At 38.7% G+C, this 24,493-nt stretch overlaps 1 protein-coding gene across 2 annotated transcripts in view; it reads right to left on the bottom strand.

Annotated features, from left to right (window-relative positions):
• Positions 1-24,493, bottom strand: part of LOC5506605 (A disintegrin and metalloproteinase with thrombospondin motifs 1) — a 33,300-nt gene that overhangs the window by 7,163 nt on the left and 1,644 nt on the right. The window contains exons 4-20 of one of the 2 annotated variants that reach the window (XM_048732627.1): positions 24,310-24,429; positions 23,759-23,828; positions 23,318-23,643; positions 22,618-22,950; positions 21,964-22,047; positions 21,454-21,578; positions 18,916-18,929; positions 18,646-18,751; positions 17,697-17,831; positions 17,221-17,380; positions 16,711-16,806; positions 16,060-16,199; positions 15,524-15,590; positions 14,719-14,922; positions 13,536-13,659; positions 13,321-13,410; positions 12,189-12,349 (exon numbers count right to left, since the gene is read on the bottom strand). In XM_048732627.1, the coding sequence (XP_048588584.1) occupies positions 12,189-12,349; positions 13,321-13,410; positions 13,536-13,659; positions 14,719-14,922; positions 15,524-15,590; positions 16,060-16,199; positions 16,711-16,806; positions 17,221-17,380; positions 17,697-17,831; positions 18,646-18,751; positions 18,916-18,929; positions 21,454-21,578; positions 21,964-22,047; positions 22,618-22,950; positions 23,318-23,643; positions 23,759-23,810 (2,217 nt within the window). In that variant the 5' untranslated portion in view covers positions 23,811-23,828; positions 24,310-24,429. The remainder of the gene's footprint in view (positions 1-12,188; positions 12,350-13,320; positions 13,411-13,535; positions 13,660-14,718; positions 14,923-15,523; positions 15,591-16,059; positions 16,200-16,710; positions 16,807-17,220; positions 17,381-17,696; positions 17,832-18,645; positions 18,752-18,915; positions 18,930-21,453; positions 21,579-21,963; positions 22,048-22,617; positions 22,951-23,317; positions 23,644-23,758; positions 23,829-24,309; positions 24,430-24,493) is intronic. The other variant, XM_048732626.1, reaches the window with a different exon arrangement.

Here is a 24,493-nt window from a genome sequence, read left to right as displayed (position 1 = left end):
TCGTCAACCTGATCCTTGTCTTCTGGCCAACCCTCTAGGACATATTCCATTACTACTCTTGAGGTTTCATCGTTACTTGATGCATCTCTGAATTTCTTTAATGTGGAATTCTCAATTCCCAGATTTTCAATCAGATTGATTCCAATCACATCCTCTGGTTCACTTACTGGCGTAGTGTCAGTGAGTGGGGCTCTACTCAAACAATCAGAGATGATTTGTTTCTTGCCTGGGACATATCTCACATCCAAATCATACTTGGTTAGCTTCAGAAGCATTCTCTGCAATCGTGGTGGGCATTCATTTAGGGGCTTCCTAAAAATTGCCTCCAATGGTTTGTAATCAGTTTCTACAATCACTCGCCTGCCATATACATACGTGTGGAACTTGTCTGCTCCCCATAGTATAGCTAACAACTCTCTTTCAATGTTAGCATATCTCTGCTCACAAGGAGACAAAGTCTTTGAACCAAAGGCAATCGGCTTACCCTCTTGGATGATGACTGCACCAAGGCCAGTGCTACTCGCATCTACATTCAGAATGGTCTGTTTGTGATTGTCAAAATAGGCCAACACTGGTGCATGGGTGATCACAGCTTTGAGCTTCTCGAATGCCTCTTGTTGAGGCTTCTCCCAGGTGAAAACTGCTACTTGCTGGGTCAGCTGGGAGATTGGGCATTGCAGATCAGCTTTGTGTTCAATGAACTTGTCCAAGTAGTTGATTGTTCCTAAGAATCGCTGCACGCCATCTTTGTCTGATGGGGGTGGCATCTCACTAATTGCACGCACTTTCTCAGGATCTGGTTTCAAACCCTCGGATGTGAACACATGTCCGACATAGCTTACTTCTGGAACTCGAAGCTTGATCTTCTTTGGATTAAATTTCAGGCCCACCTCTCTGCTTCTTTCAAGTACTGCTATCATCTTCCTATCAACATCACTTATATCTTTTCCATGGATTAAAAAATCATCAACAATTATTTCAACTGCAACTCCAGCGAAGAGCCTGTCCATCTCTCGTTGGTATATCTCAGGAGCAGATGAAATTCCAAATGGCAGCCGTGTAAATCTATACCGTCCCCAAGGTGTGTTGAATGTCAGAAGTTTCGAGCTTTCCTCATCTACCTCCACCTGCCAGTATCCACTGCATGCATCCAGTGTGGTGAACATTGTAGCTCCAGAAAGGCGATTGGCAACTTGCTCAACAGTGACCATGGGGTAGTGTGGCCTCTTGAGGGCCTTATTCAGATCCCTGGGATCGATGCAGATACGGACACTGTCTTTAGATGGTGGGTTGTCTCTGTCCTTCTCTTTTCGTTTGTCAACAACCAACATTGAAGACACCCACGGTGTGTGCTCTTCTTCTTTAACGATAATCCCATCTTGTTCCATCTCTTGGAGTTTTTCTCTTGTCGGTTCAAGCAGGGATATGGGGATCTTCCTAGGGGGGTGGACTACTGCAGGCACTGATGGATCTATCTCTAGGTGTACCTTGTTTGGCAGTCTTCCCGGTTTGTTACTAAAACAATCTTGGTACTGGGATAGAACCGGATCTTCTACCAACAATTCTGCATTCGGCTTGTTGCCATTCCCTTGTGTGGTCTCCTCAGCCAGTCTTTCTGGTGTGTCTATCAGGTCAAGATTCATAAACTTGAGCACCTCTAAGTCTAGGCAGGCTTCACAACTCAACAGGGGTGTAAACTCTCCATGCACAACAAGGTACAGCAGATCTATTTTTCGGTTCTTGTACTGGGTTGGAAGGCGAACACATCCAACAGGATGAATTGCCTTGTCTGCGAGCCATCCTTTAAGAGGCTGATGAATCTTTCGTAGCGGTTGTGTAGTGATGGCCTTATATACATGATATGGCATCACATTGGCCTCTGCACCTGTATCAGCTTTGACTTTTACCTCTTTTTGTGCAATCCTAAGGGTAATCACGCTCTTCTTTGTGCTATTGGGGCTGGACACAGTCCCAAGTTCTACTGATCCAAAGTATAAGTGTGGATCACCCCCACGATCACCTTGGCCCATACTCTCAAACTGGTTTTCTTGCTCTACTGTGCTGACCGGTGTTTCTTTCTTACCCTTAAGAGGACACAACTTTGCAAAGTGTCCCTCTTGTTGGCAATTTCTACATTTCTTTCTTAAGGCAGGACAAATACTTGGTTTTGTGAAACGGTGCTGAAAACCACAAAACTTACAGGTAGGATTAGGTGCTCTCTCCTTTCCTTGAACTGGGTGTACACTCAATGGCTGCTGTGAACCAGTTGGTGAAGCAAACTTGAATTTCTGCAACTCAGCAGCTTCATAGGTTCTACAGTAATCATGGGCACTTTGGAGTGTCAAATCTGGCTTTTTTAACAACTCCCCTCTCAACTCATTCGAGAGCACCCCTCCCACAATACGATCTCTGATCAGTGAATCTCTGAGGGTCCCAAACTCACATGTCAACGATAAGCGTTTCAGCTCACTCACGAAATTGTCCATCCTCTCACCTTCTTTCTGGTTTCTTTGATTAAACACAAGGCGCTCATAGATGACGTTTCTTGCTCCCTGACAGTGTTCCTTGAACTTTCTACACACATCTTCATAAGATTCATTGCTTTCTCCTTCGTTGAAAACAAAATGACTATATTCTTCAATTGCATCTGCTCCAGCACAATTGAGTAGCAAGTTCACCTTCAACTTGTCAGGTTTCTCATCCTTTCCTTTCGCCACTAGGTAAATTTCGAACTGCATAATAAATTTCCTCCAATTTTCTGAGGCTTGGGCATCCAGCACCAGTGGACCAGGAGTCCTGTGCGACTCTACTTCTGCCATAATTTCAATTCTTTTCTCGATATTCTTTACCTTGATTCTCGTTAAACTTTTACTTGACTTTTGACACCATGTTATAAGTTTAGATCCTCACGATTATGCTTTCAATTTGTGGTTTAATTCAACTAATATTTCTCAAAATCTAAATTACAACTAACTCCGAGCTTCAACGAGGAACCAGCCCCTACGGGGGGTCCCAATCAAACATCAGGGGCCACAGGGAACCCAAGGAGGGCAATATACATATTACAACAAGTATCATATAGACATGATTAGGAGTGATATGATGATGATAATGATCATGATCATCAGTATCATATAGACATGATTAGGAGTGATATGAAGATGATAATGATCATGATCATCAGTATCATATAGACATGATTAGGAGTGATAAGATGATGATAATGATCATGATCATCAGTATCATATAGACATGATTGGGAGTGATATGAAGATGATAACGATCATGATCATCAGTATAATATAGACATGATTAGGAGTGATATGATGATGATAACGACCATAATCAGTATCATATAGACATGATTAGGAGTGATATAATGATGATAACGATCATGATCATCAGTATCATATAGACATGATTAGGAGTGATATGATGATGATAACGACCATAATCAGTATCATATAGACATGATTAGGAGTGATATAATGATGATAATGATCATGATCATCAGTATCATATAGACATGATTAGGAGTGATATGATGATGGTAACGATCATGATCATCAGTATAATAATGACATGATTAGGAGTGATATGATGATGATAACGACCATAATCAGTATCATATAGACATGATTAGGAGTGATAAGATGATGATAACGATCATGATCATCAGTATCATATAGACATGATTAGGAGTGATATGATGATGATAACGACCATAATCAGTATCATATAGACATGATTAGGAGTGATATAATGATGATAATGATCATGATCATCAGTATCATATAGACATGATTAGGAGTGATATGATGATGATAATGATCATGATCATCAGTATCATATAGACATGATTAGGAGTGATATGGTGATGATAACGATCATGATCATCAGTATCATATAGACATGATTAGCAGTGATAAGATGATGATAACGATCATGATCATCAGTATCATATAGACATGATTAGGAGTGATATGATGATGATAACGACCATAATCAGTATCATATAGACATGATTAGGAGTGATATAATGATGATAATGATCATGATCATCAGTATCATATAGACATGATTAGGAGTGATATGATGATGGTAACGATCATGATCATCAGTATCATATAGACATGATTAGGAGTGATATGATGATGATAATGATCATGATCATCAGTATCATATAGACATGATTAGGAGTGATAAGATGATGATAACGATCATGATCATCAGTATCATATAGACATGATTAGGAGTGATAAGATGATGATAATGATCATGATCATCAGTATCATATAGACATGATTGGGAGTGATATGAAGATGATAACGATCATGATCATCAGTATAATATAGACATGATTAGGAGTGATATGATGATGATAACGACCATAATCAGTATCATATAGACATGATTAGGAGTGATATAATGATGATAACGATCATGATCATCAGTATCATATAGACATGATTAGGAGTGATATGATGATGATAACGACCATAATCAGTATCATATAGACATGATTAGGAGTGATATAATGATGATAATGATCATGATCATCAGTATCATATAGACATGATTAGGAGTGATATGATGATGATAATGATCATGATCATCAGTATCATATAGACATGATTAGGAGTGATATGATGATGATAACGACCATAATCAGTATCATATAGACATGATTAGGAGTGATATAATGATGATAATGATCATGATCATCAGTATCATATAGACATCATTAGGAGTGATATGATGATGATAATGATCATGATCATCAGTATCATATAGACATGATTAGGAGTGATAAGATGATGATAACGATCATGATCATCAGTATCATATAGACATGATTAGGAGTGATATGAAGATGATAATGATCATGATCATCAGTATCATATAGACATGATTGGTAGTGATATGAAGATGATAACGATCATGATCATCAGTATAATATAGACATGATTAGGAGTGATATGATGATGATAACGACCATAATCAGTATCATATAGACATGATTAGGAGTGATATGATGATGATAATGATCATGATCATCAGTATCATATAGGCATGATTGGGAGTGATATGATGATGGTAACGATCATGATCATCAGTATCATATAGACATGATTAGGAGTGATATGATGATGGTAACGATCATGATCATCAGTATCGTATAGACATGATTAGGAGTGATAAGATGATGATAACGATCATGATCATCAGTATCATATAGACATGATTAGGAGTGATATGATGATGATAATGATCATGATCATCAGTATCATATAGACATGATTAGGAGTGATATGATGATGATAATGATCATGATCATCAGTATCATATAGACATGATTAGGAGTGATATGATGATGATAACGACCATAATCAGTATCATATAGACATGATTAGGAGTGATATAATGATGATAATGATCATGATCATCAGTATCATATAGACATGATTAGGAGTGATATGATGATGATAATGATCATGATCATCAGTATCATATAGACATGATTAGGAGTGATATGAAGATGATAACGATCATGATCATCAGTATAATATAGACATGATTAGGAGTGATATGATGATGATAACGACCATAATCAGTATCATATAGACATGATTAGGAGTGATATAATGATGATAATGATCATGATCATCAGTATAATAATGACATGATTAGGAGTGATATGATGATGATAACGACCATAATCAGTATCATATAGACATGATTAGGAGTGATATAATGATGATAATGATCATGATCATCAGTATCATATAGACATGATTAGGAGTGATATGATGATGATAATGATCATGATCATCAGTATCATATAGACATGATTAGGAGTGATATGAAGATGATAACGATCATGATCATCAGTATAATATAGACATGATTAGGAGTGATATGATGATGATAACGACCATAATCAGTATCATATAGACATGATTAGGAGTGATATGATGATGATAATGATCATGATCATCAGTATCATATAGGCATGATTGGGAGTGATATGATGATGGTAACGATCATGATCATCAGTATCATATAGACATGATTAGGAGTGATATGATGATGGTAACGATCATGATCATCAGTATCGTATAGACATGATTAGGAGTGATAAGATGATGATAACGATCATGATCATCAGTATCATATAGACATGATTAGGAGTGATATGATGATGATAATGATCATGATCATCAGTATCATATAGACATGATTAGGAGTGATATGATGATGATAATGATCATGATCATCAGTATCATATAGACATGATTAGGAGTGATATGATGATGATAACGACCATAATCAGTATCATATAGACATGATTAGGAGTGATATGATGATGATAATGATCATGATCATCAGTATCATATAGGCATGATTGGGAGTGATATGATGATGGTAACGATCATGATCATCAGTATCATATAGACATGATTAGGAGTGATATGATGATGGTAACGATCATGATCATCAGTATCGTATAGACATGATTAGGAGTGATAAGATGATGATAACGATCATGATCATCAGTATCATATAGACATGATTAGGAGTGATATGAAGATGATAACGATCATGATCATCAGTATAATATAGACATGATTAGGAGTGATATGATGATGATAACGACCATAATCAGTATCATATAGACATGATTAGGAGTGATATAATGATGATAATGATCATGATCATCAGTATCATATAGACATGATTAGGAGTGATATGATGATGATAATGATCATGATCATCAGTATCATATAGACATGATTAGGAGTGATATGAAGATGATAACGATCATGATCAGTATCATATAGACATGATTAGGAGTGATATAATGATGATAATGATCATGATCATCAGTATCATATAGACATGATTAGGAGTGATAAGATGATGATAATGATCATGATCATCAGTATCATATAGACATGATTGGGAGTGATATGAAGATGATAACGATCATGATCATCAGTATAATATAGACATGATTAGGAGTGATATGATGATGATAACGACCATAATCAGTATCATATAGACATGATTAGGAGTGATATGATGATGATAATGATCATGATCATCAGTATCATATAGGCATGATTGGGAGTGATATGATGATGGTAACGATCATGACCATCAGTATCATATAGACATGATTAGGAGTGATATGATGATGGTAACGATCATGATCATCAGTATCGTATAGACATGATTAGGAGTGATAAGATGATGATAACGATCATGATCATCAGTATCATATAGACATGATTAGGAGTGATATGATGATGATAACGATCATGATCATCAGTATCGTATAGACATGATTAGGAAAGATAAGATGATGATAACGATCATGATCATCAGTATCATATAGACATGATTAGGAGTGATATGATGATGATAACGATCATGATCATCAGTATCATATAGACATGATTAGGAGTGATATGATGATGATAACGATCATGATCATCAGTATCGTATAGACATGATTAGGAGTGATAAGATGATGATAACGATCATGATCATCAGTATCATATAGACATGATTAGGAGTGATATGATGATGATAACGATCATGATCATCAGTATCATATAGACATGATTGGGAGTGATATGATGTTGATAACGATCATGATCATCAGTATAATATACACATGATTAGGAGTGATATGATGATGGTAACGATCATGATCATCAGTATCATATGGACATGATAAGGAGTGATATGATGATGATAATGATCATGATCATCAGTATCATATAGACATGTTAGGAGTGATATGATGATGATAACGATCATGATCATCAGTATCATATAGACATGATTAGGAGTGATATGATGATGATAACGATCATGATCATCAGTATCATATAGACATGATTAGGAGTGATATGATGATGGTAACGATCATGATCATCAGTATCATATAGACATGATTAGGAGTGATATGATGATGATAACGATCATGATCATCAGTATCATATAGACATGATAAGGAGTGATATGATGATGATAATGATCATGATCATCAGTATCATATAGACATGATTAGGAGTGATATGATGATGATAACGACCATAATCAGTATCATATAGACATGATTAGGAGTGATATGAAGATGATAATGACCATGATCATCAGTATCATATAGACATGATTAGGAGTGATATGATGATGGTAACGATCATGATCATCAGTATCATATAGACATGATTAGGAGTGATATGATGATGATAACGACCATAATCATCAGTATCATATAGACATGATTAGGAGTGATATGAAGATGATAATGACCATGATCATCAGTATCATATAGACATGTTAGGAGTGATATGATGATGATCATGATCATGATCATCAGTATCATATAGACATGATTAGGAGTGATATGATGATGGTAATGATCATGATCATCAGTATCATATAGACATGTTAGGAGTGATAAGATGATGGTAACGATCATGATCAGTATCATATAGACATGATTAGGAGTGATATGATGATGATAGCGATCATGATCATCAGTATCATATAGACATGATTAGGAGTGATATGATGATGGTAATGATCATGATCATCAGTATCATATAGACATGATTAGGAGTGATAAGATGATGATAACGATCATGATCATCAGTATCATATAGACATGATTAGGAGTGATATGATGATGATAACGATCATGATCAGTATCATATAGACATGATTAGGAGTGATATGAAGATGATAATGATCATGATCATCAGTATCATATAGACATGATTGGGAGTGATATGATGATGATAACGATCATGATCAGTATCATATAGACATGATTAGGAGTGATATGATGATGGTAATGATCATGATCATCAGTATCATATAGACATGATTAGGAGTGATATGATGATGGTAATGATCATGATCATCAGTATCATATAGACATGATTGGGAGTGATATGATGATGATAACGATCATGATCATCAGTATCATATAGACATGATTAGGAGTGATATGATGATGGTAATGATCATGATCATCAGTATCATATAGACATGATTAGGAGTGATATGATGATGGTAACGATCATGATCATCAGTATCATATAGACATGATTGGGAGTGATATGATGATGGTAATGATCATGATCATCAGTATCATATAGACATGTTAGGAGTGATAAGATGATGGTAACGATCATGATCAGTATCATATAGACATGATTAGGAGTGATATGATGATGATAGCGATCATGATCATCAGTATCATATAGACATGATTAGGAGTGATATGATGATGGTAATGATCATGATCATCAGTATCATATAGACATGATTAGGAGTGATAAGATGATGATAACGATCATGATCATCAGTATCATATAGACATGATTAGGAGTGATATGATGATGATAACGATCATGATCAGTATCATATAGACATGATTAGGAGTGATATGAAGATGATAATGATCATGATCATCAGTATCATATAGACATGATTGGGAGTGATATGATGATGATAACGATCATGATCAGTATCATATAGACATGATTAGGAGTGATATGATGATGGTAATGATCATGATCATCAGTATCATATAGACATGATTAGGAGTGATATGATGATGGTAATGATCATGATCATCAGTATCATATAGACATGATTGGGAGTAATATGATGATGATAACGATCATGATCATCAGTATCATATAGACATGATTAGGAGTGATATGATGATGGTAATGATCATGATCATCAGTATCATATAGACATGATTAGGAGTGATATGATGATGGTAACGATCATGATCATCAGTATCATATAGACATGATTGGGAGTGATATGATGATGATAACGACCATAATCAGTATCATATAGACATGATTAGGAGTGATATGATGATGATAACGACCATAATCAGTATCATATAGACATGATTAGGAGTGATATGATGATGATAACGATCATGATCATCAGTATCATATAGACATGATTAGGAGTGATATGATGATGGTAATGATCATGATCATCAGTATCATATAGACATGATTAGGAGTGATAAGATGATGATAACGATCATGATCATCAGTATCATATAGACATGATTAGGAGTGATATGATGATGATAACGATCATGATCAGTATCATATAGACATGATTAGGAGTGATATGAAGATGATAATGATCATGATCATCAGTATCATATAGACATGATTGGGAGTGATATGATGATGATAACGATCATGATCAGTATCATATAGACATGATTAGGAGTGATATGATGATGGTAATGATCATGATCATCAGTATCATATAGACATGATTAGGAGTGATATGATGATGGTAATGATCATGATCATCAGTATCATATAGACATGATTGGGAGTGATATGATGATGATAACGATCATGATCATCAGTATCATATAGACATGATTAGGAGTGATATGATGATGGTAATGATCATGATCATCAGTATCATATAGACATGATTAGGAGTGATATGATGATGGTAACGATCATGATCATCAGTATCATATAGACATGATTGGGAGTGATATGATGATGGTAATGATCATGATCATCAGTATCATATAGACATGTTAGGAGTGATAAGATGATGGTAACGATCATGATCAGTATCATATAGACATGATTAGGAGTGATATGATGATGATAGCGATCATGATCATCAGTATCATATAGACATGATTAGGAGTGATATGATGATGGTAATGATCATGATCATCAGTATCATATAGACATGATTAGGAGTGATAAGATGATGATAACGATCATGATCATCAGTATCATATAGACATGATTAGGAGTGATATGATGATGATAACGATCATGATCAGTATCATATAGACATGATTAGGAGTGATATGAAGATGATAATGATCATGATCATCAGTATCATATAGACATGATTGGGAGTGATATGATGATGATAACGATCATGATCAGTATCATATAGACATGATTAGGAGTGATATGATGATGGTAATGATCATGATCATCAGTATCATATAGACATGATTAGGAGTGATATGATGATGGTAATGATCATGATCATCAGTATCATATAGACATGATTGGGAGTAATATGATGATGATAACGATCATGATCATCAGTATCATATAGACATGATTAGGAGTGATATGATGATGGTAATGATCATGATCATCAGTATCATATAGACATGATTAGGAGTGATATGATGATGGTAACGATCATGATCATCAGTATCATATAGACATGATTGGGAGTGATATGATGATGATAACGACCATAATCAGTATCATATAGACATGATTAGGAGTGATATGATGATGATAACGACCATAATCAGTATCATATAGACATGATTAGGAGTGATATGATGATGATAACGATCATGATCATCAGTATCATATAGACATGATTGGGAGTGATATGATGATGATAACGATCATGATCATCAGTATCATATAGACATGATTGGGAGTGATATGATGATGGTAATGATCATGATCATCAGTATCATATAGACATGATTAGGAGTGATAAGATGATGATAATGATCATGATCATCAGTATCATATAGACATGATTGGGAGTGATATGATGATGGTAACGATCATGATCATCAGTATCATATAGACATGATTAGGAGTGATATGATGATGGTAACGATCATGATCATCAGTATCATATAGACATGATTGGGAGTGATATGATGATGATAATGATCATGATCATCAGTATCATATAGGCATGATTGGGAGTGATATGATGATGATAACGACCATCATCAGTATCATATAGACATGATTAGGAGTGATATGATGATGATAATGATCATGATCATCAGTATCATATAGACATGATTAGGAGTGATATGATGATAATGATGATAATGATGATGATGGGGGGAGGAGAAGGAGGATTTTTAAAAAAAATAAAATTATCAGCAGATATTCAAGTCGTGAGCTCTAGCCACTGAGCTATAGAGGCTATTTTTCTAAAGCTCTCAAGAATAAAACCATTCACAACGAAGGCATTAAGAACGAAGAAAATATAATGGTACGAAATAAGCTGTGTAACTGATAGTAATGAAAATAAACTTTATTTGAATTGGTGATGATGGTGATGTTGAGAATGATACTGATGACAAGGTGCCAATATCTCACCATTATCCATAGCGGTTCTTTTGTCGGCCCCTTGACCTTGACCTTGTCCTTGTAGAGCCAGTCCTCGTGATCATAGGCGACCTTTGTCCCCGCCGCCGGCACCACGGTACTCCACGTGTAGCCCACGTTATACACGTACTGCCCCTTGCTGTTTTGTACGCCTTTTCAGAAGACGGGAAAGACAATTTAAACATCTAACAAGCTGATCGCTATAACCCGCAATACAGACGCGTACACGGGAATTGTTAGACACGTACTGCCCCTTACTGTTTGGTACGACTATTTACAAGACGGGAAAGACAATTTAAACATAACGGTAGGTACTTCATAACAATATAATATACCATATATACATATGAATTTAATGTTGGTACAATATAATAGACCATATATGAAGTACCTACATCTTACAAGCTGATCGCTTTAAGACGCAGTGTAGGTGCGATAAGACGCAACACAGGCGCATAAACAGGAATTGCTGAAGGGGGTGAGTTGGTGGTGTTGCGCAGACAGAGGTATCATGGAAAAGGGTAGTATTCGACAATCCTTCAACTCAATAGGAAAATACCCACTTTTTAGCTTTCAAGGGGGTGCACCCTACTCACCCCCCCTTAGTACCCCCCTACTCACCCCCCCTTAGTACCCCCCTACTCACCCCCCTTAGTACCCCCTACTCACCACCCTACTCACCCCCCTACTCACCACCCTACTCACCACCCTACTCACCACCCTACTCACCACCCTACTCACCACCCTACTCACCACCCTACTCACCACCCTACTCACCACCCTACTCACCACCCTACTCACCCCCCTACTCACCACCCTACTCACCACCCTACTCATCACCCTACTCACCACCCTACTCATCACCCTACTCATCACCCTACTCACCACCCTTAGTACCCCCCTGTAATGCAATACCACAATGTTCTCATGGGTGGGGTCGAGGGTTTTTACACTTTTTAAAAACGACAAAGTTGATCATGGTTCCTCTCGTGCTATTTTGTACTTTTAAGTACAAAATCTTATATTTTCCCACCTTTTCATTTTACCGTCACGTAGCCTCGTTTTTCAGGACAAGTTGCTTTTGAATATGCTGCAATTCAATTGATGAAATGAAAAAACTCACCCAGAAGATGGATGGTCTTTTCTCTCAGCTCAACGAACACATTAGATGCTCCTTTAGGAATCAGCACAATCTTGTCAGGATTCCACGGACCTAGAAAAACATTCACTCATTCATCAAGAACAACATTTCCTTGTACTCTATGTACTCTACACCGATGATGATAGCATGACACAGGTAAACCGCACATCTGGGGCCTCTGGACAAACCACACTCACCATAGCCCCTCCAGTCCTTGACGTACTCCCCGCGAATGATGTCACATGACGAGCTGTTTCCGCCGCACACGCCACAGCGATCCCGCTCGGTGCCTGAGAGCAGTACGCTATCGCACCCAACAGACTGTAGAAAGAGATGGTGACAAGCGAGAATATCTATGCGTCAGCTTGATGCAAACACGTGGGAATTAAATGATGCAATGTACTATAAAAAAAGAGAAAAAGATTCAGGCCTTGGCCCCCTACGGAAAGGGATTCCTTATACCTGAGGTATCTTCATACGGTCTGAAGAAAGGGATTCTTTATACCTGAGGTATCTTCATACGGTCTGAAGAAAGGGATTCCTTATACCTGAGGTATCTTCATACGGTCTGAAAAACGGGATTCCTTATACCTGAGGTATCTTCATACGGCCTAAAGAAAGGGGGATTCCTTATACCTGAGGTATCTTCATATGGCCTAAAGAAAGGGATTTCTTATACCTGAGGTATCTTTATACGGTCTGAAGAAAGGGATTCCTCATACCTGAGGTATCTTCATACTGCCTAAAGAAAGGGATTCCTTATACCTGAGGTATCTTCATACGGCCTAAAGAAAGGGATTTCTTATACCTAAGGTATCTTCATACGGCCTAAAGAAAGGGATTCCTTATACCTGAGGTATCTTCATACGGCCTAAAGAAAGGTATTCCTTATACCTGAGGTATCTTCATACGGCCTAAAGAAAGGTATTCCTTATACCTGAGGTATCTTCATACGGCCTGAAGAAAGGGATTCCTTATACCTGAGGTATCTTCATACGGCCTAAAGAAAGGGATTCCTTATACCTGAGGTATCTTCATACGGCCTAAAGAAAGGTATTCCTTATACCTGAGGTTATCTTCATACGGCCTAAAGAAAGGGATTCCTTATACCTGAGGTATCTTCATACGTCCTAAAGAAAGGGATTTCTTATACCTGAGGTATCTTCATACGTCCTAAAGAAAGGGATTTCTTATACCTGAGGTATCTTCATACGGTCTGAAGAAAGGGATTCCTAATACCTGAGGTATCTTCATACGGTCTAAAGAAAGGGATTCCTTATACCTGAGGTATCTTCATACGGTCTGAAGAAAGGGATTCCTTATACCTGAGGTATCTTCATACGGTCTGAAGAAGGGGTCGAGAGCTGGCCATTTACTCACCCGACATTTCCCCTCAATGCATACATCCTTGTTCAGGTCATCACTTGAGCAGCGCGTTCCGTCTATAACTCGGCCGTGTAGAATAAGAGACGACCCAACCCTACAGCCTAACCTACACGGGTCCGAATGCCAGTAAGCCTGGAACCCAGGCTCGTGATCATCGCATTGCTGTTGACGGGAGGATATAGAGCCTTCTGGACATGCCTGGAGTAAAGGAAATTTCAAGGGTAGGGTAAATGTTAGACAAAGCATATTTGGGTTAGTAAAGGTAGTTCTATTATTACTAATAGTATAGGGAGATCTAAAGCCTTTTGGACGCGCCTTGGGATTAGGGTAAGACAAAGCATATCCGGCGTTAGCGGTGTTGTGATGTAGTAGCAAAGGCGAGAGTTGTGCTAAGAGTATAGCGGAAAGATCTAAAGCCTTTCGGACATGTCTTAGATTAAGTCGAATCGTATGTCAGCGTTAAGGTAAAAGAAAGTATATCTGGCGTTAGTGGTGCTGGTGATAGCAGCAGTAGTGAGGGTAGTACTACTTGGGAAGCATGAAGATTTACAGCATTTGAACGTGTGTGGGGATTAAGGACATGTCTAGGGTTGGGGTTAAGGTTGTTGTTACTTTTATTCTTCTTATTTTTATATTGTTGATGTGTTGCCGCTATTGTTGTTGTCCTTGTTGTTGCCGCTATTGTTGTTGTCCTTGTTGTTGTTGCTGTTCAAACAACTCTAAAGCCTTGGTTTTCGCTGCTGCAATAGTCTTTACTATATGCTCCCCCCTAGGCGTACTCCCACGGCATCTGACTCACCTGTGTGTTACATATACGCCAATGCCCTCGTGAAGACCCCTCGCAATTGTCGCCTCCAGCCTCGGGTCTGTAACGTGATGTTAAAACAACATAGACAATATTAAAAATATTCTTGATAGCACAATTGCGTTTTATTACTTGTAAAAGTTGTAAACACTCTATAACTCTAAATCCCTTCAGCAATATAAATATTAACTCAATGGGGGAAACATATAGCAATATGGTTTGGATAGGGCCAGGTTGTAGAGATGTTTCTTTAGTTTTGTACATGTGTAAGTGTATTCATTTTTCGTGACATCTCCCCTTGCTTCACCCTCAGGTGTGACATCTCCCCTTGCTTCACCCTCAGGTGTGACATCTCCCCTTGCTTCACCCTCAGGTGTGACATCTCCCCTTGCTTCACCCTCAGGTGTGACTAATCCACAACCACCACGGGGTTGTTCGCAATTTGCACTGTAACACCCCCCCCCCCTCCACAGGAGTAACTAACCACCCCCTCCTCCCTACATCCGCACACACTTAACATCAGTACTCACGCGGGGTTTGTGCAAGTGCGCGATCTCCACTGTACCCCTCCCCCACAGGAGTGACTGCAGTCGGAGTAGTTGCCCCATTCGCTCCATCCCCCATTGATCATCGGGGAGCCGTCATCCACACATTCACCACTAATACACCACTAGAAACCAAGAAAAAATACGCACACATTCACCACTAGAAACCAAGAGAAAATACGCACACATTCAACACTAGAAACCAAGAGAAAATATATGCACTATACACTACTAGAAACCAAGAGAAAATACGCACACATTCAACACTAATACAACACTAGAAACCACGAGAAAACATACACGCATTCAACACTCTACACCACTTTAACAAGGAGAAAATGGACTATACACATTCAACGATACACTACTTGCACTACTACTAATATAAACTAGGTTCAATACACTACCATAAAAAAGAGTTATTCACAAAGCACTGTAGTAGGTTTTTTTTTTCAAAGCGTTGAACCGTGTGCCATGTTTCTTACTCCGCAAACTCAGCTAGTCCCTTGTTATTTGAAATTAGCGTATAAATTCAATCACGTCATAGTGTACGTTATGTGACATTAATGATTGCTGGTAAACTGTGTGGTGGCTAAATCTACTTTTGTAGTATTTGAAATGAACATGCCGACTCACGTGTCTGACGCCGCAGCGTGTCCCATCCATGGGCGGGGCCCTGAAACTCACGCACTGAACCCCATTTCTTGAACAGAAGAGGCTGCCGCAGTTAGACTGGAACCGAATAAACAAACGCGGTGTCAGCAATAGCCTTCCTCGCAGGCGTTTTTAGGCAGGCGTCGCTGGGGAGCGAGCGACAGGGAGTGATTTATGTATGTTTCCCAATTCTCGTACAAACGTTTCAAGACGTTGCTCTTAATTCGCATATTTAGCAAGCTTTTCTATAAACACAAATCTAGTTCATGGCTGGATATCAAGTGTTTGACGTCTCCTGTCTACGCTAACCTCACCCAATATGCGCAGGTTTCCTGTGTTGTCACCACTGCAACTGCAATGGTTAAGCTTGAAACGCACTAAATTTGTCATTTGACGATTGCGTCATATACCTATCACGGTAGCTTATGACACAAGCGGTCATTTTCTCACTATTTAGCCTTACTCAGATGCGCGGGTTTCCTGTGTTCTCACCTGGAGTTGCTTGCAATGGTAATAGCCTGGCCCATACTGCATCCGGCACTGCGTGTCCGCGTCATAAACCTGACCTGGTAACTTGTGATGAAATCGCGCAGGAGCATGTACTATCGTCTCCTCCCCCGGGAAATCATCCAGGCATGACGATGTCGATCCACTATTCATGAAAAGAGCACAACCATTAAAGTCACAGCAAAATAAATGACGATTATTGTAATGGTGGGAAAAGTTGATAATGGAGGAGATGTTGTTGATGGGGATATTCCTGTTTTTGATGATGATACTGATGAATTGATGAATATAAAAGTGTTGATGATGATGTCGATGATGATGTTGATGTTGTTGTCTTTGATGATGATAATGATGACGATGAATAAAATGGTGATGACATCGATTATGATAGCGCTGATGATACTGATCATGAATAAAATGGTGATGATGATGTTGATGCTACTGTTGTCACTACACTCTACCTTAAAAACTCCTGTAGATCTCGCCGGGAGCACGGTGACCAGGTCTGTGCCCTCTTTCCGCCAGGTACCGCCGTGGACATCAGGAAGGACTCATCCGGACACTCTTCCCGGCCACCGTCATGTCGGACACCCAGACTACATGGAGCAACAAAGGACAGGTCAACCCTGATATCCAACTCGTCATATATATAAGTGGTCTGTTATAACAAAGGATAGGTCCACCACGATGTCCACCTCGACATATACACCTATTTCACAAAAGGTTGTCAGTGCGAATGGCAAAAAGCAAATGGTTTATGGGTTTTAATTATTCTTAAAAATAAAGGTGTTAAATAAAGTCCAGTAATGTCAGAGCCAAACATTAGTAACCTTTAATGGATAATTGTTTTGATTTATCCATATTCTTCGAGACGCATGGTTACTTTCGGTCGTAGAACTGCCATTTGCCAATCGCCATTTGCTATTTGCAAGGACAATCTTTATTGAAATAGTTGTATATTAAATGAGTGGTATTCTATAACTGATCGGTTATTTCCATATAGGACATGATGAATGGATTTGCAAATGATGATCTTTTTGTTGAGGAGAATTGTTGTGATTATTATTCTAGGCTCCATTATAATGATAATGATATATATATATATATACGCTCAGTGACCATAACGATGAAAATTATGATAGCATTGATGAAGATCGTAACGACAACGACAATGGTGAGGAAGACAATAAGGTGGCTGACGATAGTGGAGATGATGATGATGATAGTGGAGAAAGTGGATATAAATATATAACAATTATAATGATGGCGATATAAAAAATATTGATGATAATGAAGAAATAATAATGTAATGATAAAAAATATAATGTTGCCGTTGATAGTACTGTTGATTATGATAGCGATGTTGATATTGTCGTTGATTATGTTTGTAGTGATGATTTATCTACTCACGTGTGGCCGATCTCGTGTGTTATCAGCAGCGCGGTGCCGAGCCCAACATAACTATTCACGGTCCGTCCAAACTGAGTTGTACACGTACTGGACGCTTGTGCCAATCCTACAACACGCACATGTACAAGAACCATTTAGTACTCATACTGGACGCTTGTGCCAATCCTACAACACGCACATGTACAAGAACCATTTAGTACTCATTCTAGACCGAGATAGTGGTAAACGAGTGTCAGTTTCGTCTATTTGTTGAAATGACAGCTCACTTACCTCCTCTTGTTCCCCTGAAATAAAAATAATACCCATATAAGTATGACAGAAGTCAGTGCCTACAATAAAAGGACCGTAGAACAGGGTGGGGCACTGGGGGCACGTGCCCTACTCCCCAATATTTTCGATGATTATGATAAAACGGGGGGGGGTTAGGGTGACCGCTGATTGCATTGCGAGGGCTTTTATCATAGGTGATCATTTTATGGCTTAATAAAATCAGTTTCTTTTAAAACAAGGGGACACGTGATAAAACCGTGCTTTGAATTCTCGTGTTTGAGAATATTACGTGATGCCTTAGTAAATGAGTTTTGACGTTCCACACTACAGTGGCGCTCCGATATCCCGAGCTTGGGTAACTCCTCGAAGTGACTAGAGACCAGTTCTCATTCATTGTACTCTAATAACTTTATCTCACTGTTAACGTTATCATGTACAGCATTTTATTATATACATATTGAGAAATACTCACTCAAAACATATCATATGAGGAAAGCGATGTCGATTTGGGGGTTTGGCACCGAGTAAACTAAGTTCCTTTAAGACCTTCTCAACTAACTTAAGATTTTCACAGTATTTTTTTTCTCTTTTGGTTTAAGTCATAAAGTTTACGAAGCCCCTGTGGTACGCTCACCTAAAAAATTACAAAAATCATGCAGATTTTCCAAATAAAGAGTATATTAGTTTCCTTATATGGAAGTAACCGCGTTTGGCAAAAACGACAATTTTGGGCTCCATTTTCTTGATATGTCAGTAAATTTTCGTTTGTTCACTGGTCTCAGCAAATCAGAGGAGCAAACGATGTTTTTTTACCGTGAAGAAAAGTCGTTCGCGGTTATCAATTGGACGAAAGATATTTTTTCTCTGCACTTGAATGGCTTCAATCCCAACGCGGGTAGACGGGAGCTTTGCATGTCACTTTTGTTATTGAGCTCCAATTGAGCAAGAGAATGATTTTTTTTATTAAAATACAAAGCGTCCAAAATGGAAGACAATAGATTTGCTACTCTCAATGATACGTAGAGGTTTATGTAGAAAGTCTTGAAAACAAGAATAATATATAGATTTAGGCATTGCCTAAAAGCGGAGCTCCAAACGACCCAATCTTTGCTTATTTTCGCTTAAGAAATATCAAATATTATTATATTTCTGTTTTTGACGACGTCAACGATCATACGACCAACTTGTTATACCCCTTGTCCCCACCCTTGACATCTACATGAAACATAACACGTTTAATTTTCATACGATGTTTCGGCGTCAGGGTAGTTTTAATTTATTGACGTCATCGATGACGTCACGTGACCATCTCATTGAACCCCACTTGAAACATACATCACACCTACCGAGTTTTGTTGTCACACGATGTTTCTTTAATGAAATATTTATATTTTTTATATTTCATATTTTTTATTTTGATGACGTCGGCAATTTTTTTTATTCTAGTGATGCCAATGATGACGTCACAATCACGTGACTATATTGGTGCACTCCCCTTGACACCATGATACATACCAAGATTGGTTGTTATATGATGTTTTGTTCATGAGATATGGATATTTTTGTTCTTGATAAAATCGGAATATTTTTGCTTTTAAAGACGTTCTCATTGACGTCACAAATCACGTGTGCACCCCACTTGACACAAACATGACACCTGCCAAGTTTGGTTGTGAGACAATGTTTCTTTCAAGAGATATTAATGTTTTTGCTTTTAATCACGTTTTTTGTTTTAAGTGAGATCATCGATGGCGTCACACAACACGTATGGTCACGTGACACCCTTGACACCTACATGACACCTACCTAGTTTGGTTGCCATATAATTTTTCCCTAGTGAAATATAAATATTTTTTATTTTGATAACATCAGCATTTTTTTTTGCTTCTAATGACGTCATCGATGACGTCACCAATCACGTGACCACAGTTTTGCACTTCCCTTGACACATACACGACACCTGCCAAGTTTGGTTGTCATACGATGCTTCTAAGGAACGGACGGATGGACATCGCGTCACGAAAACCCGAGTCGATGGGTTACCAATACAATATTTGTTACCATATTTGTTTTATATGCCACTTTTTCTTAGGTATGGGGCTCCGCTCACGCGTGAACGGAGCCCCGCTACAAAGGAAAAAAACCGATGCAAGGCTGTTAAAACGCTATCTAACATCACAGTCTCGTTCGTGACATTAGCTAGACAGATTCATTTCAATGTAAGTTTCTGTCTGTCTGAACCGCCGATGCAGCACAAACCTCGGAGCTTCTGCAGCCAAGTCTAATAAAATGTTATGTAATATGATTATTATAAATTTCTAAGTATGTATATAATAAAAAAAATACAGTGCTTCGTACAATTTTTATTCTCTCGTTGTTTTGTATCAAAAAAACTCACTCGTTCGCTGCGCACACTCGTTCGTGTTTTGATACTGCACAACTCGTGAATAAAAACCTACGCGCGCACTTTCCATAAAGTATTCTCTATGTACTAGAATAACTTAATCTCAGTTTAATAACGATATCATGAAAACTTACGCCGTGACAAGGACGAGGACGTCGGCATGACCGCGTTGGCCTGGGTCTAGGGGAATGTTGAGTATTCCCCAGTTGCTAGATATCTTGATCTTGGTATGAAGGTCGTCAGTGGCGTTGTACGACAACTATGGATGGACGTTCGTAAGATTTGATAGGCAACAAAAGCAATAATTCAAACTCACTAAACACCCATCAACTAATGCCGCGAACACAAGCGTTCATCTAAGAGACCCACCTCCAGCGGGAGGGAACCATCAATAACAGGTATAGTGTGAGCTCATTTCCTTAACTCATATTTTATTTCATTTCTATCTTTAATTCTTGTTAGTTCTTTTATCTTGTACAAACATCGTTATCCATACCCACGCCCTGTTTAGTACAAGTGGGGTTATCCATACTCACGCCCTGTTTAGTACAAGTGGGGTTATCCATACCCACGCCCTTTTAAGTACAAGTGGGATTATCCATACCCACGCCCAGTTTAGTACAAGCTTCGTTATCCATACTCACGCCCTGTTTGCTGATGACGAGCTTCGTCACGACGAGTTGGATACGTGTATCGCCTGCGGACTCGTCCTGGAACATCCGGTTCACCTGAAATTCGCAAAACGTAGCCATTCAAGAGGGCCAGCTCTTTCCAGCTATGTACACAGTGTAAATGACATTTTTTTAAACGTACATTTATACCATAATAGAGAGAAATGTGCGTACATATACTAAGATGTTTTGTGTGTTTTAAATAGCAAATTTCCCCCTTTATATCACGATATCAGGGCCATAACTACAGGGAAAAGGGGGTTGCTGCCCTCTCAAGAGAACAGGAATTTTTGAAAAGACACATGAAAAAAAAATGTCTTCCCCAGAGCAAATAAAAGAAATATCTGAGGCTTGCCCCCCCCACCCCCCTGAACGAAATTTTCTAGCTACCCCCCTGGATGTATGTATTTCTACCATGAGTAGTTTTCAAGAAGCTCGTGGTGGGCGCCCAGCTTCTAGATACTGGTCATTGTAAAATTGATTAAACTGACAGTGAGAGAGAACAGTGATACGATGACGTCTTCTCTACCTTAATGGCATGGGTGTATAGCAAAGGGCGTCATATTAAATAGATGCCTCCTTAAAGGATGAAAAAACAATTTTTTCACCAAAATCTGCTGTACTTACAACATGAGCCAGCATTAACATGAAGTCAGCAATCTTGCCCTCGCCATGAGTCTTGATGACGTATTGATCTGCTACCATGGCAACCTCAAGCGTCTTGCGACCGGGCTTAGTGACGTTATTTACTGAACGGCGGTTGCGAAGGTCCCGGATGCCTCGTCTCGACCGACTCACTGATGTCACGTGGCAAGATCTCTTGTACACCTTCCCAGCATTCACCGGGTGCCGCACGACCACGTGCGGCTGCCCACCTCCTCGCTTTCCATTGTACTTAGCGAGATGAGTCGACAATGGGTGTATGTACAGTAGCTGGTCGAGTAGACTTATCATTCCCGTCTGACAAGCAAAATACGGATGAATATTCCAGCCTTTGGCCGGGTTCTTTTGACATTGTATGAACATAATAACAGAAATGCTTGCCGAGAAGGCTGAGATGGTCTAAATGATCCCATCATAAATTATTTGACATCATTTTTCGAGAAGGCATCTTTCATTTACAAAAAGGTCCATTCTTTGATTTTTCAGTCGATCTGTCTTGTACTTACGGGTGCTTATCGCTTGTATGATTTTGGGTTAAAATGCGATACTAAAAGGAGATTCTTGCCGAGTTAACCTAATGAAACTAAAACTTTAAAGATATAAACACTTGACTCCCGGTTTTCTTTCCGCCAAAATATTGTTTGTAAGATTCCTCTTTACTTACGAGGCCTCCGCTGTTGCTAAGTGCAACCATGGAGCCAGGCTTAGAGACCACGTGACCCTGATAGTACTGCGCCTGCGGTGGGTCAGCGTACGTTGTCGTGCCATTCTCATGGTGGGTTTCCATCACCAAACGAGCATGCGAGGGGCCGCTGGCCGGGGTAAGTTTCATGTTCAAATTAAGGCTGAGAGCCCGTATGTTAACGAACTGCAGGCGAGGCTCAGCAGCGCTGCGTTTGTGACGGTGGGGAGAAGGGTGGTGCAACTTGTATGTGAGGAAGTCTCCTTTGTGATCCACCTGGAATGGCGAGGCAACTTCGTAGTCTGGAACTGGTTATCAAAGAAACAGAAAGGTTAAGATTCTTCAGCAGCGTAATTGCGTTAAAAGCGCGCCTATCTGTACGCGGATTGCTCTTTAGTCACTGTCCACACCGTCTTGTTTTACCTTGATCATGGGTATCGACTCCAAAATATCTACGGAGCTCGCGAGTGCTCATATGATGGTGTAGCTTGAGCTGAGAGAACAGAGAGTCAAATTAGAGTAATGGAAATACATCTTGGCTAAAAATTAAATTAGTCAAGAAGATAACAAGTAGTGTACATTTATTCAGATTACATACTCTAAAGTTTTAATATTTAATTTAAATTCTGAATCTAAAAGAGGATTGGGAGACGAAATGGGAAATGAAAACACGAGAACACATTCTTCACAATGAGTGGGGGTAACAACTCAATCAATCCTATCTAGTTTCCCCCTTTAAATACAGCAAACTACAGAGAAAAACGAAGATTATGGTATGAATAAAATGGTTCTTGACGAAGACAGTATTTCAACTTCTCTTTATATTGTATCCCAGTGACTGGCCAGAATGTACACACAACAAAACATTACCCGTCTGCAAGAATATCGCGGGTAAATAGATATTTTAATATCTATATTAATATCTTAAAAGATTATTTGTTCGCTTCATCGTTTGTTATCCTTAATGTGGTTACCCCTATCAGTGTAGACGCTTCCTTCCTACTAAGCTGTTGGGTTTGTTTTACACGCCCTTCCCGACCATTTATCAACCCGCGATCGGGGCTCCGCACCGATTAGATACTCTCCCCGTATGACTACAAGAAGTCCAGAATTGAATAAATTTACTTTTTTTTCAGGTAGAGGATGAGAAGAAGGGGG

Source organism: Nematostella vectensis, chromosome 9 (assembly GCF_932526225.1).
Source record: "Nematostella vectensis chromosome 9, jaNemVect1.1, whole genome shotgun sequence".
In the NCBI taxonomy this organism is placed as follows: domain Eukaryota; kingdom Metazoa; phylum Cnidaria; class Anthozoa; order Actiniaria; family Edwardsiidae; genus Nematostella; species Nematostella vectensis.
Note: the sequence above shows the minus strand (reverse complement) of the source record. Positions and strands in the feature narration are given on the sequence as shown.